The 15,203-nt window shown below is 41.8% G+C and overlaps 1 protein-coding gene across 1 annotated transcript in view; it reads left to right on the top strand.

Moving 5' to 3' along the window:
• Positions 1-282: 282 nt before the first annotated feature.
• The window catches only part of LOC106611959 (AF4/FMR2 family member 2-like), a 335,934-nt gene continuing 321,013 nt past the window's right edge, over positions 283-15,203 (top strand). The window contains exon 1 of the mRNA XM_014212678.2: positions 283-579. Coding sequence (XP_014068153.1) covers positions 527-579 — 53 coding nt within the window. The 5' untranslated portion in view covers positions 283-526. The remainder of the gene's footprint in view (positions 580-15,203) is intronic.

Here is a 15,203-nt window from a genome sequence, read left to right as displayed (position 1 = left end):
AGTACTATGACCTTTGCATCTGGAAACAACTGTTGTGAATAATGCTAATGGGTGGTAATGCACAATTATCACACACTGCTTAAACATGCATATGCATCATCATTTCTAATGGTTATAACATTATAACATATAATAAAATATTGTTATGATTTCCTCACAGGCCTATTAACCTTTTTTTTTTTTACATATATATATATATAGTTGTTTTTGACAGCTGACGTTTACACTTAAAATGGGTGAGGCAAATAGAATTTTAGCTAACCTCAATTTGGACTAACCGGGCTCAGAGTCGCCGCTTCTGCCTGTCTCTAGCTCCGCCTTTTGTTCTCCGTGAGCGGTGGAGACCGGAGGCGGGCAGGAGGCAGTGGTGTTGTCCTTGCAGTGTGTGTCAGTTCGCCAGAGAGAACACCGTACAGCATAGCTAGTTACATTTAGCAGATCCACAGAATTGATATATGTAGACTGACGCATAGGCTACGTTGAGCAGGCACCGGTTCCTTCCTGAATCAGACAACGGGGACCAACCATGGACCTATTCGAGTTTGACTTCTTTAGGGACTGGGAACTGGAGCAACAGTGGTACGTACAAGTGTTTCTTTTTATTTACATGATGTAGCTATTAACGTTTTTGTCAGAGGCTTTTTTCGGAAGACTAACCTAGCTGCGCTGCCACATCGATGCGCCCTGGCTTTTGGCGTTGGACTCCTGGAATGCTCGCATTCCTTCTCGGAACACATTAAAGTGAGAGATGAGTGTGAGGAATTATTTTAGAGCCCTGCGTGTCTGCGCTTTGCCTCTATTGTCAGATTGTGCATTGTAGGACTATGTAGCGCTAGGACGTATTCGGTGCGCACACACTCACAGGGACCTATAGTGCCACCTCGTGAATGGGGGAAGTTCACAGTTGCTGGTTTTGCTCTCTGTAAATGTCAGCTTGAAATCGGCATCATTCGATGCGTAATTGTATAGTTTACACCCTAAACACGCGTTTCATAGGGGTTTTATTGAGGTCGCCAATGTAGCTACTGTGGTGAATTGCATGACAACTGAATCAATTGCCCTTGTCTGTCTTATTGTTGTTTTAAATACCCCAGCTATCATTTGTCAAATGCTCTGCTCTAAAACATAATTTAGACTATTTGAGTAGGCCTATTGTCAGGTTTGATTTGTAATGGATTGTATCGATTCAATAGAACATATCGCTTATACATTATAATGGCCTATCACGGTGGTTTATTATGACATAGTCTTAAGTTTACGCTGCTCCACATCTGGTCAGCGATGTGCAATATATTCGGTAGGCTACCTATTACAATAATTATATTTTTAACCATATGATGATAGAATTTCTAATAATTTCAATTTCATCCCAATTTTAAGAGAATCCGTGGCATCCAAATTAAAGTACACAAACATTACTAGAGCTAGTAACTTTAATTTGGAAGCCATTGATTCCCTAAAGATTGGGATGTTCTATTCCCGGTCGGAAGTAGCACCATCACAGAGAGATAGTAGAGGGCAAGTAACTGTGATAACACAACCCATGACAGTAGGGACCAGCCTGCAGGATTTGATCCTTCCATTCTCCCCATGATTGGTAGCCTATCACTCATTTTTGTTTTCATTCTAGTCCATTCATCCCTCCTCTTAGTTTTCCTCTCCCCACTCCCTCACAATAGTATTTGGGTGTCTCAATAGAAGGATTTCAACCACATAATAATTAAGTCCTGCATTAATTGTTTTATTTTTTTATAATCTTAGATGAATATGCTAGGCCTAGCCTACTGTAGCCGATACAACAATCTACTGTGCATTTTGACTGTTCAATTACCACGCGACTACAGGGTTTACTAATTGTGGTTGTTTCCATTTATTGATTTTTGAGACACCTCTTTGCTTTAGTTGTTTTCTTTTAAATTCTTTCAATTCAAATCATGCCTCTTCATCGTGCCCCTTCTACCTCTGAGAGTGCTAGACAGGAATGGAATGTGTAGCTATAAACAAACAGCTCATTATAGCTTTCCATCAAAATACCTTTTTTTTTGCAATGTAATGTCCCTGGTTGTGTTTCACGAAATGATGAGTGATTGAGCATAATTTCATGCTGCGGTAGTTGGTTTATAATGGTTGGTGGGATTTGAATTTTAAAATGTAATTGTTGGGTGTGCATTAGTTTAATCTGACCACAGTACCATGATCTGTTAAATAACCAGATCACACTGTAGATCTACCAGCAAGAGTTACATCATGTAATAGGGCTTACCTTGGTATTAGTGCTGAGCGATTAACTGACATTTCAGTTATTTGACTTTTTTTAAACAACTATTTGAAAGACGTTTTTTCTGTGAGCTCAATGCGCACAGTGCACAGTTTCTCTAGAGAAAAATCAGACCCAGCTTGAACTGTGTGATGTAGTAGGGAGTTTTAGTTTCCAACAGGCCAATATTCTACATAGGGCATAAAACGTGGTAATTAACTACAATAACCATGTTTCTATCCACAGTTTTTATGCGAATAAAGTCATACCATATAATTTTTTTTTTTTTTTAAGTCACCACAGCTGTGATGGAACAGGACGTTTCGGTACGATTTTATACATGCTGACAGATCGTTTATTTGTTTGACATGGTGGGATCTTTTTGTGTCCGTACAATTAATTCGGGGCGGCAACGTAGCCTAGTGGTTAGAGCGTTGGACTTGCAACCTGAAATCTGAAAGGTTGCAAGTTCGAATCCCCAATAGTACAAATCTGTCGTTCTCAGCCAGTTAACCCACTGTTCCTCGGCCGTCATTGAAAATAAGAATTTGTTCTTAACTAACTTGCCTAGTTAAATAAAGGTCAAATAATACAGTTCTGCGAGAAATGCCATTACGCCCAGAAATTGATATAATAAACTTCATATCGAAGTACATTTTAAGTTATGGGCTGTGGTCCTTCCACTAACGATCATGCAATTTATTAGGTTACAGATCTGGCTGTTCTGTTTATTGTGTTTTGCATGTTACTGTAAAACAAAATTTATGATGAGCTTCACAATGTGTTGAAAGTGCACGGTGATCTTGATGCTCATTTCCAATAAATATCGAGTGTATTTTTCATGTGACAAATAAAAATATTCTCGCTCTTATCCATAATAATCTCATCGTGTAGACTAGCCTACCTGCAGAGCCTACACGCAATGTATCTGCAAACTGTTGGCTAGAGCGCATGTGCGAAGACCAGAGGAGGTACATTTGCTGTTTAACTCAACCGTTTTTGTGACAAAAGTATCGGTAGAGCTGAAAATGTGATTGAAACATATTGAATTTTTGATTTTTATTCGATACATGAAAATTTAAGCGAAAAACTACATTTTGTGTGTACTACGTCATCACGCACTGATTTTTATCACCAAAAAGTCAGTTTGGTGGAAACACAACACTTGTGGGAAAATGCACATATTGTCTTTATGCGGATTCTATTGTATTTGCATGAAAATCTGGCTCCAATTGGATGGAAACCTAGCTAATGACCATAATCCACTTGCTCACATCTACTTGTCCGGTTTGTGTTTATTTTACGCCTGCTGGAAGAGACAGAAGAATGCATGATCGTGAGGGGATATAGCGAGCAGCTGTTACTTTGCAAGGTTTCTACTTGAAAATACATGATCTAAATGATTGTTAGTTGGTATTCAGCAGTCATAAAAGTATATCTTATTTACTTTGAAGAACTACTAAAATAGTGATTTTGTCAGACAGCATAAGCAGCAGCTCTATAGAGATGAGATGACTTGGAATGAAATAATAAAGTAATCATTAAAAAAATATATTTTATTAAAGTAATGTGAATAAATTATGGTTAATAAGTGATAAGCAGTAATGGTCAGTCACTACCATCATGGGACTTTTAATAATTGTTTTGTTTCAACCCATATAATTTAAGCCAAAATCAGAAAAACGTGATTCTTTATTACTAATCATACTGACCTCAAAAATCACTAACCACTCAGCACTACTTGGTATTAAATAATTCAGCTTGAAGGACAAGGGTAGCTGAGATATGTTTGTTTACATATATTTTTATTACAGAAAATAAGAAATGTCAACGTATACATGCACATAATGTTGATGATTCCCATTGATTGATGCCTGCCATTACTGCTTTGGCTTCATCAATTGTTTTTTCCCCCCGCTTCACAACTAGAACTTGTGATAGTGATGTAAAATTATGTCCACCTCTTAAGCCAAGGGCAACACGGATATTGATTTGAATTTGATTACTCTCATGCTGGTTTAGGTACAGCAAGTGTTGGGTTTAATCAAGTCAAGGGGAAGGGGAGAGGGGGAGAGAGAGACTCTCTGTACAGAGGGAGAGACTGTCTGCACGGAGGAAGAGACTGTCTGTACAGAGGAAGAGACTGTCTGTACAGAGGGAGAGACTGTCTGTACAGAGGGAGTGACTGTCTGAGAGTGCCACTATGCCTTGCCAGCAGCAGTAGAGAATAGGCGGCTGGGTTCTTGGAACAGTGGTGTAGATGGGCTTTGCTCCAATCTGCAAGTCATATATCATGGCTTCACCACCAGTAATAGCAATCATTTGATGATAGTCATGGTTCTCCCTTTCTTTCCATAATGGTTTCTTGTCACTCGAGGAGGAATTAGCAGATAAACAGGCAATTGACGCTTGTGTGTGGAGATATAGGCCTGGACTACTGTACTGTACACAGTGATGCCTCATTCTGTTGGCATTGTGAGGAGAAATGATAGCTCAATAAAGTAACACCTACAAATAATTTGTGCTAAAGCCTGTTTTATGGACATCCACACCTTGGACTGGGTTTAACTTGACCCTTTTAATTAGGCCTAGCTATTTATTGTCACTTTCTCTTTTAATTGTCTAGCTTCATTATTACTTGACTGATCCTCAGGGATTACCCTGACTTCAGTGTCTCGAGAAATATACATTTTCCCTTTTACTAGTACTAGTACTTCTCAGCAGGGATTGCTGTCCAAATAATTCATTTTTATTTGTCTTGAAATGCGTAAAGCCTCACAGCGTTGCCGGACGATGAGGAGAGGAAAAGAGAGTCTATTGAGGCAATGTGGGTATTGGATATGTAACGGGATACTGGCAAGGTCCCTGCCTGGTGAACCGGGATGGAAGGGAAAATAAAATGTTCAGTCTACTTCTACTGATAGTCTCACCAAAGGGGCCAAAACTCTGTCATTCTGAACCCACGTGTCTGGGGGAATAAGCTGCTGTGGCAGCAATATTAATAGATAAAACACTTCTGAATTGAACAGTATAAAGACTATTTAAGACAGATCAACGAACCATCGTAATTATTATACAGCTGACTGTAATGTTATTCAGACCTTTGAGCAAATACCTACATTGGAAGTTGATGTGAGGTGTACAGTGTGGGGACTGTTATGTAGACATAGACATTTAAAAGCATTTCGCTAAACCCGCAATAACAGTGGTCTTTCTTTCTGTGGCTGTTTATGTAACCACAGTTTTATATATATATATGATGATGTAGAACTGAGGTTATATATATATATATATATATTATACATTTATAAGGCGTGTTTTTAGTTCTGGTCAAGAATTATTGCAAGAATTTTTCAAAATTTTTGAAAGCTTTTCTGCAGTTTATTCACAGGGATGTAGTTTTCTCAAGGTCTACAGCAGACCCACCACATTCCACCCTGGTGCACAGACCACAGCTGGGGGCCACATATTATAATGTGTGCCTGAGGAGCCTCTCTCAATGCCAATCTCATTTGTGCCCGGCATGAAGAGACAGCCATGCCAGGCGGCCTGCTGGCATCTCTCTGTCCGTCCACCTCCTCTCCGCTCTGTCGCCGTGACACGGACTCACAGCAGTTGGCATCCTGGATCCGGGAGGTGCCTGCCAAGTCCGCTGCCTCGAGGACTCGCTCTGCCATCTGCCAACGAGCGGCGAGTGCTGTGGAATGATAAAGCAGAGCCTGTCAGTGATCATGTTCTGTGGAGACTAAAGTTGAGAGTGGCACGGCCCTTCTGCCCTCCGGTCCAGTGTGCAATTAACAAGTTCATCTGGAGCAGCTCTTCCTGTCAGAGCTGGGAGACCTCACCTCACTAATATCCACCTGGCCTCGGCCAAGAGCTGGACTGAATCTGGTGGAGCGGAGAGGCCAGGGAGGGGGGCAGTATTTGATGTGTGTCTCAATAAAAGGATTTCTTTTTTTATCCTTGGCTGGGTGTTAATAGCCTGTGGTGGAAAGTGTATATTTCTGTGATGGAGAGGAAGTGATTCAAGCTAAGGTAACACAGTAAAGGAATAGTCTTTGACTATCTAGTATAGCCATGTCATAGAGACTAGCCTTACCTGTGGACACATACTACAGAGCTATGGGATCACAAACCACCCACTCTAATACACACACTTCTGCATCATAATCAGAAAGCATGTGACTACCTTCACCCACCCTTAACCCTGATGAAGGGACCACTCATACCTCATCACGCCTGTCTGTCACAGTTTATCAGGCCTTACTCAGCCCACCAATAGTCCCTCACTACAGTGGTGGAGAAGAGAAGAGAGGAAGAGAGGGCATTCACTAAGACTGGGCTCAGGGGGATAAGACCCTTCCACTGCCAGTCCTTCACTAGCGGCTAGCCCAACTCCAGCTAAGCTCCTGGCTGGCACAACCTATATTTAATAACTCTGCACTAATTACCATGGACCTAATAAGGACAGTAGTGATGGCCAAATGTAGGTAAATGGGGCTTGGCCAAGCAGGCTTGACACTGTTCTTATGCCGCCATGTGTAGAAAGAGCAGAGAGGAGAGACCGATGTGGAGGAGTCAATACTCTATGCACGCTTGAATAGACAGACTGGTTTTAAATATTCAAAACTATTGACAATATGTACTTGTGGAGAGTCTTCCCTCCTACTAATCTGTTGCAGTGTTGTAATACTTAGTTCATCATCATGTTACTTTCTATGAACTATGTTCTTCTTTGATGAGGACTATGTAGCGTATTACATCAAGCTCTGCTAAGAGGACGCTCTACAAACTCTGGGAATTGAGTTTTCTTGAATTCCAGCTGAGAGGACTTGAGCGAACTGTCAAACTCTGGGAATGGAGTTTTCTCGAATTCCAGCTGAGAGGACTTGAGGGCACATTTGCAAGCCTTCTATGCGCTAGTTGCCCTTTGGGAAGAAATGCTGCTATATTATGTCCTGGATTTTCTCTGTGTGCATCAGCTTTTGATGTCTTGTTGGACTTTCATATATTTAGTTATACTTCATTCATTAATTCTGTTGTTGTTAAGCCTTACCACCAAAACAGTTAACATTGTTAACATTTCTCAGAACAGTACGTGTTTGAGAAGTTAAGTAGGTTCATTAGAGCAAAGCAGTAAATGAAACTAACAGCTCTGACATTTTCTCTCGTCAGCCTCCAAGGTTGTATTAACTTGGTAGAATAAACCCACTTCTGAGATAACCATTTAAATGATAATTGAATCAAACAAGCAAGAAATACGGTGAAAATAATTTAAATCTATGAGCACGGGTCCTCGACAAGGCTGCCATGTTGTACTGTCACCTGATTGGTCGGGCTCTAGTTTCAGTATCTCTGAGTTAATAGCATACCTTTACTTTCCAACTACGAAGGCCAAGTGCCTCTATTGAAAGCACTGTATGACAAATAAGATGATTCAGTGGAGCCACGCAAGGAACAGTCAAGATTTTTTCTCTCATGGTAAAGTTTGCTTTAGGATGACCTTTAGTGTGAGCCAAAGGAAATGGCTAATTCTTTCAATAAAATATATAATATTAATGGCAATGTGGAATAAGCAATAGTATGTGCTTCCTCTGCCAGAGAACAGAGCTTGTTGTGACATTATTTCACTGTTTGTGTTTAGAAGCCGATCTGAATAGTCTTGACATGCCACATAAGTAACGGTCTAACATGTACAATGTAATGACCTTTATAGAATACATGTTTACTAATACTGTACTTCAACTCCCTCTAGGCTTTGTCATCACAGGCACGCTTTGCCTTAGGGTACAATACAAAACAATGTAATATTATTAATTTACAATTAATATTGTTAATCATGAATGAGCTAGCACAGTTTATGATGGTAGACGTCCCACTCGCTGAATGCACGCAACAGTGGATTACACACTGCTTCCTCCCCCTTCCTCATCCTCACTGTAGAAGAAGGGAGAGGTAACGTTAGCTAGTGGAATATATTTGCAGGCCCTCCTGTCCTCTCTGACAGAGAGCACAAAGGAAGCCTAGTGCCGGGCTGCCTGTGAATGAATCGCACCTTGTTTGTTTGGGGAGACAGAGGAGCAGTGAGAACTGTTGAAGCTCTACACGCCAAACACCTTTGCAAGAGGAGGAGCATCACCCGTTTACCCAGGCCCCTCTAATCAACCTTTATTTATCACAGTTTCAGTCTTAATTAGAGTTTTGTGTACCATTTTACCAATGTGTAAAATGTGTTTTCCCGTTTTGTCAATACTGCTATTCAGTTATCACTTGTACCAATGCTATTCATTCTCTGTCAGGTACGACCTATTTAGAGTTGTAGTGTACGCAGTCTTTTCAGTATGCCCCTATGCATTGTTTACATACAGTTGAAGTCGGTTTTATCCCAAAAATAAGTAGTTTTATTACCACAAAAATAAATAAACCTAAAATAACTTAATAAGAGATCTGCTTTGTTAGAGTCCCTGTGATGTTAATTGCAGTGAGCAACAAAATGAATAGCATGGAGGGGAACGGGCTGCTGTTATCTGTAGAGGGGAATACACTAACCTGGTGACTGGGACATTTTGATGGGAGCCAATCTAGGTTGATCTTTAGGCCCCTTAACAATCAGCTGAGACTGAGACTCACTTAAAACTAATGCAATGGTACTGTAGAGAATATGAACCATTGGGCTTAATACATAACACAATGCATTTGTACTTTTGTCATTATGTAAAATATGAAATAATTTATTTCACTCAATTGGTATTTTGAAATTGTAATAATAAGTAATTTTCCTGTTACAATATCACAATATATTTTGCAATCAGAACATTCTGAAATGCATATTCAATGGATTATCTTGGGAATTGAAATAATTAAATATAATGTTTTCTTCAACATTGGACAATACATTTGATGGATATTACAATGGCATTAAACATATGCTATCAAAGTAGACTTCTAATGCTGTTATTCATATTAGTCCTCTGTTATTTGTCCATTGTCAGATTAAGAACTTTTCTCTGGATAAAGTCAGTAGCTTTTCAGCTCTTTAAGGAGTTATTTTCCTAATATTACAGTGGAGAGAAGGTGGGTCAGGGTAAACCCCATTAAGTCAGGCAGTTTATTTGGTTTAATAACACCCCTCATCACACTAAAAACCCAGAAGAAAACACATCTCATGCTGGGAAGCACTATGTTAGTTGTTGCAGTAGAGTAACTGTACTGTGGACTTTTCCCATAGCTGTCCTCTGATAAAGTATTGCCCTTGTGTTGAATCACTGTAATAAATTCAGCAGAATAGAGCTATTACCTTCTGAGCCTAACCTTCTGAGGTTTCTATGTTAAGACACATAGCCTAACCTTCTGAGGTTTCTATGTTAAGACACATAGCCTAACCTTCTGAGGTTTCTATGTTAAGACACATAGCCTAACCTTCTGATTATTATATATTAAGACACATAGCCTAACCTTCAGAGGCTTCTATGTTAAGACACATATCCTAACCTTCTGATGATTATATATTAAGACACATAGCCTAACCTTCAGAGGCTTCTATGTTTAGACACAGCCTAACCTTCTGAGGTTTCTATGTTAAGACTCATAGCCTAACCTTCTGAGGTTTCTATGTTAAGACACATAGCCTAACCTTCTGAGGTTTCTATGTTAAGACTCATAGCCTAACCTTCTGAGGTTTCTATGTTAAGACACATAGCCTAACCTTCTGAGGTTTCTATGTTAAGACTCATAGCCTAACCTTCTGAGGTTTCTATGTTAAGACACATAGCCTAACCTTCTGAGGTTTCTATGTTAAGACTCATAGCCTAACCTTCAGAGGCTTCTATGTTTAGACACATAGCCTAACCTTCTGAGGTTTCTATGTTAAGACTCATAGCCTAACCTTCTGAGGTTTCTATGTTAAGACACATAGCCTAACCTTCTGAGGTTTCTATGTTAAGACTCATAGCCTAACCTTCTGAGGTTTCTATGTTAAGACACATAGCCTAACCTTCTGAGGTTTCTATTCTTCTTAGCTAGGCTACCTGCTAGGCTACCGCTAGGCAGGTAGCCTAGCGGTTAAGCGAGTTGGGCCAGCAACCATCACTGGTTCGAATCCCCGACCTGACTAGGTGAAACATCTGTCAATGTGCCCTTGAACAAGGCACTTAACCGTAATTGCTCCTGTAAGTCGCTCTGGATAAGAGTGTCTGCTAAATGACAAAAATGGAAATGGAAGTGTATGTGGACCTCCCAGACCACTAAAGTCATCATCGAGGCTAATGTTTCAGCCATGCTTTAGTGATGGAGACAGATGATATGTTACTGTGCAGTCTGTAAGGTGCATATTGTAGTAGGCCTATTGCAGTGGCTGGCATACTCTGCTGTCTGACTGTTAGTTACAGTAAACCAGCTGTGCCTTTCGCAGTGCAGTATGTCTCAACGTAAGGGTGGTGTCAAGGTTGACAAATTAACACCTTGGCATAAATATATTAGCTTTTTATTTCTGTCCCGCCACTGTAATTCCGTTCCTCTGGCTCACAGGAATGTTTTCACAGGAAAGAGGCAGACATTAGGAAAGAGCCAGACATTAGCGTCACATTAGGACTGCTTCATTATTTCTCTCTTCCTTAAAGCTCTTGTAGAATTCCCCCAAGCTCTTCACATTATCTGAACCTAGTGGGATTTCCTCGCCGCCTTCTCCCTGTGTGGAAAATCCAACCTTTTAGTGATAAAGTGCCAGAGGGATTTCTAGCTAAAAGGCCTGTGTGGCTGTGGAGACTGAGGGACACCCAGGAAGTGGCGGCTGGGTTGGGAGGGAAGTCAACAAGCAAATGATCCAGATAGTGGTGGGAGGAAAACAACATCAGTTGAGGAGTGATGGCCACTTCACGGGGCCTGGTATTGGTGATTTTTCGCATGTTCCTGTTTTCCCAGTGTATTTCTTCACAGATCCTATGGCATTGACCCTAAGTGTCAACAACATACCTGTTGCAAATCAATTTGACACTGTTTTGGTCAAGTGGCCTGCTAGTCGACTAGACAAGAGGAAGTGTGTAGTGTGTGTTTGTGGCCACACCCTCGTTGATATTTTGCTATTGATCTCTGCTCTAATTTCTACCTTCCTCCCGAGCCGGACACACATCAGAGTTGTGTTCAACCAGTTTTATTGTGATGTGACCAAGATGGATGTGACATTGTCCTCTATTGCCCACTAGAGTGTGTGAGTGTTAATGAAGCCATTAGCACAGTCCGAGACACTAGAGAGAATATTGAAATTCTCATTATTCTGCAGTATTAAACGGTAATATGCCACCTTCTCTCCCTACTCTCCTCCTCTTTCTATCTCTGCTTATAATTTCCCTCCCTTTTCTTCTCTCTCTTCTCCCCTTGTGTGCTCTCTCCCTCTCTTTTTCTTACTGCTTTCTCTCTGTCACTGATCCACTCTTGCTGTCCCTTTAAAGCTTTGTTAATTCATTTTGTATTTAAAGCAGTTAGATACATAAGACTGGTGGTGTTCATAATAATGTATCTTATAATTACCATCCTCACACACTGGCTCCAGAATTCTTTCTCTTTCTCTCTTTCTCTCTCTCTCTCTCTCTCTCTCTCTCTCTCTCTCTTTCTCTCTCTTTCTCTCTCTCTCTCTTTCTCTCTCTGTCTTTCTCTTTCTCTCTCTTTCTCTCTCTCTCTCTTTCTCTCTCTGTCTTTCTCTCTCTCTCTCTCTCTCTCTCTCTCTCTCTCTCGCTTTCTCTCTCTTTGAGGCCTACAGAAAAAAGGAAATAAATCGTTTTTGCTGGTTGTTGATAAGCTGAATCAAGTTAGTTAGAACTGGGGTTGGAGCGAAAAATCTACATGGGGTTTGCTCTCCAGGAACAAGGTTGGAGAGCCCTAAAATAGTGACACAGAGAAAAAGCCTTGACTGGGTCAATGAAAAGCAGAGCGGGAAGGAATTCCTGGTCTGGCATCAGGAGAAATCTTTACAGGAAATGTCCGTGGCACACAGGAAGCAGCGAGTGTGTCTGGACAATACCCCAGCCTGTCGTGCTCATTGATTGGCTGAGAGCAGTTTTGTGCTCCCAATTAACATTGTTCAGTTTCATTAGGGTCATATTAGACACAGCCGGCTTCTGCTGATCCTGACTAAGAATCCAGCAACCGGCAAATCAATTAGAACCAAGGAATGGCTTCTGCCTCTGTGCCTCTCTGCCTCTCCTAACAAATAGACAGACAACCAGTTAACTGGGGCTGTCAGCAGAGCGGCTCTGGCAATAACGGCATCGTTTCTGGATTATGACTCTCTGGGCACCCTGGTCAAGTGTGGTTTCTTATATTGAATTAACTTCACTAGGATGACGGTGGGTGTAGTTGAACGCATCAATTCCATATTGTTACAGATCCCAGGGCATGCTAGCAGAAACATTAGATTTGTCTCAAGTCATTAGGTGTTCATTGGCTGGCTGAGCTGTAGCGAACCACCAGCATCTTAATTGGTTACAAGCAAGATTATTTTTTTTATCATACATTTAGGAAAACAAATGATTTCATGATATTTTTGGATGTCTTTTTTTTATCATATCCATATTAATCGTATCAGAATGATCATATAATATAATTCTCCTTATTCTATGATGTCCCTTCATATCTGCACTATTGGTTGTATGTGTGTTATTGGGTGGAAGCTGTGATTAGAAGCTTAGGAAAGTGATGTGATTGGCCGGTGTGTGTCACAGAACCCCTTTATCCAGGCTTTGGGAGTGAGTTTCTTCCAGTCCCCTCTGTGGCGTTGCTCCAGGTCGCATCCTGAATGCTATCTGCCTGCTGCAGGAATGCCAGGGCTGGAGCAGTGGCAGTGGTTGGGTCAGCAGCTGAGCAGACAGGAGCGTGGCGGTAGCGGAGGTGGTGGCGCGAGGGCAGATAGCGGTGGCTCTGGTGGCTCTGGTGGCTCTGTGACTGCAGATAACAGGGGACTGGCAGGCGTGGGCACGGCCATGGCAGCCCACGGTCTCACACCGCTGCATCTCTGGCTGCCAGGAGGGTAACACAGGCGACCTCACTACCCTACACACACACACATACACACACACGTGCACACACTTGTGTATGCACACACACACACGCACACTTTCTATACATTACAGCAACACACACTTCTGTCTAACACAGCTCCTCCTCTGTCTGTCTCTACTCTGTCTGTCTCTCCTCTGTCTGTCTCTCCTCTGTCTGTCTTTGTCTGTCTCTCCTCTGTCTGTCTCTCCTCTGTCTGTCTCTGTCTGTCTCTCCTCTGTCTGTCTCTGTCTGTCTCTCCTCTGTCTGTCTCTCCTCTGTCTCTATCTCCTCTGTCTGTCTCTTCTCTGTCTCTATCTCCTCTGTCTGTCTCTCCTCTGTCTCTATCTCCTCTGTCTGTCTCTTCTCTGTCTCTATCTCCTCTGTCTGTCTCTCCTCTGTCTGTCTCTCCTCTGTCTGTCTCTCCTCTGTCTGTCTCTCCTCTGTCTCTATCTTCTCTGTCTCTATCTTCTCTGTCTGTCTCTTCTCTTCTCTGTCTCTATCTCCTCTGTCTGTCTCTCCTATGTCTGTCTCTCCTATGTCTGTCTCTCCTATGTCTGTCTCGCTTATGTCTGTCTCTCCTATGTCTGTCTCTCCTATGTCTGTCTCGCTTATGTCTGTCTCGCTTATGTCTGTCTGCCCTCCAGCCCTACATTGTTGTTGTAAAATGAAGGACTGACTAGTTTGGGTGGCAGTGTAACCTATGACCAGTTTATGAATGGATTCATTATTTCATCAAAAGTTGAATTTTAAGCTGTAGTATTCAGAGTATGCTACTTTGAGTTCTCACTGACCTCCATGTTATGAGCCAAAGTAAGGTATTGCTTGCTTGCTTCCTAGATGAAAGTCACATAGTTTATTTTGAAATGTTTCAATGTCTTTTCTGTGTCTGCTGTATCCCCGAGGAAGGCAATTTAGCGAACCAATCCACATAGCTCTATTTCCAACATTTCAATACCTTTTCTGTTCCTAAATAAAGGACTGCAATCTATGCTTTGAAGCTTGTCTGGTTAAAAGGCAACAACAAGCTGCTGTAAAGTATCTATATTTCCTTGGTATCTACATGCTTATAGGCTTACAGAGGAACATAAAAACAGAGGCAAATCGACCAAAGGTGCCACTTTGCTGAATGATGCACTGCTTCTCCAACCGCTTGGCACCAAGCTATCGGCCGCCGCTGTGCTGGCCTGAAATGGCCAAGGAAAGTAAAAGGCAATTTTATTATTTTGATAAAGTTGATTTTATTGGAGAATCAATAGGCTCCAACTATGCATGCATACTCTGGGTATTTGTACAGGATGACATGCAGTGCATAGAAATGTAATTAGCATTGAATGGGGAGCAGGGAGATGGATCCAGTGGTCTCTGACAGACAGCGATTGGAAGGTCAGAAGCTTGAATGGAGCCACTGACCCCAGTCGAGAGGGGACTTGAGGGAGACAGCGAGCGGAAAAAGCCACCATGTCTGACCACTGTGGCTACCGTGACCTTTCTGAGTGGTAGAGGAGCGATCCATGTGTCCAACATGTGCCCTGCACAGATCACTGCCCTCTTTATCTGATGGTTGCGTGGCATAGATATGGGTGTCTAATTTGTGTGAAAGACATACCTACGGTTGACTGTGGTGGGTGGGGATGTGTCTTACAGAGAGAAGCTAACATGGCTCCACCAGACTGGTGTGAAGAGGTCCAAGGCTTGGTTCTTCTTTTTTCTCTCTGCTCAATTTACCGTGGCAACAGATATGAGAGCTGGCTGTTAGTGCTAAATGGCCTGCAAAAAATGATTCACCTTGTGCTGTAGGGGGTGTTTGTGAAGTGCTCGATTACGTTCTCTCTCAGTGAGGGAGTGAGTGGAGAGAGCGGAGGGCTGTGGGGTGAGACTGGAGCTCTTTGTGAGACCAAACACAGAGACAGTGTGT

This window comes from Salmo salar, chromosome ssa09 (assembly GCF_905237065.1).
Source record: "Salmo salar chromosome ssa09, Ssal_v3.1, whole genome shotgun sequence".
NCBI classification, from domain to species: Eukaryota; Metazoa; Chordata; class Actinopteri; order Salmoniformes; family Salmonidae; genus Salmo; species Salmo salar.
Note: the sequence above shows the minus strand (reverse complement) of the source record. Positions and strands in the feature narration are given on the sequence as shown.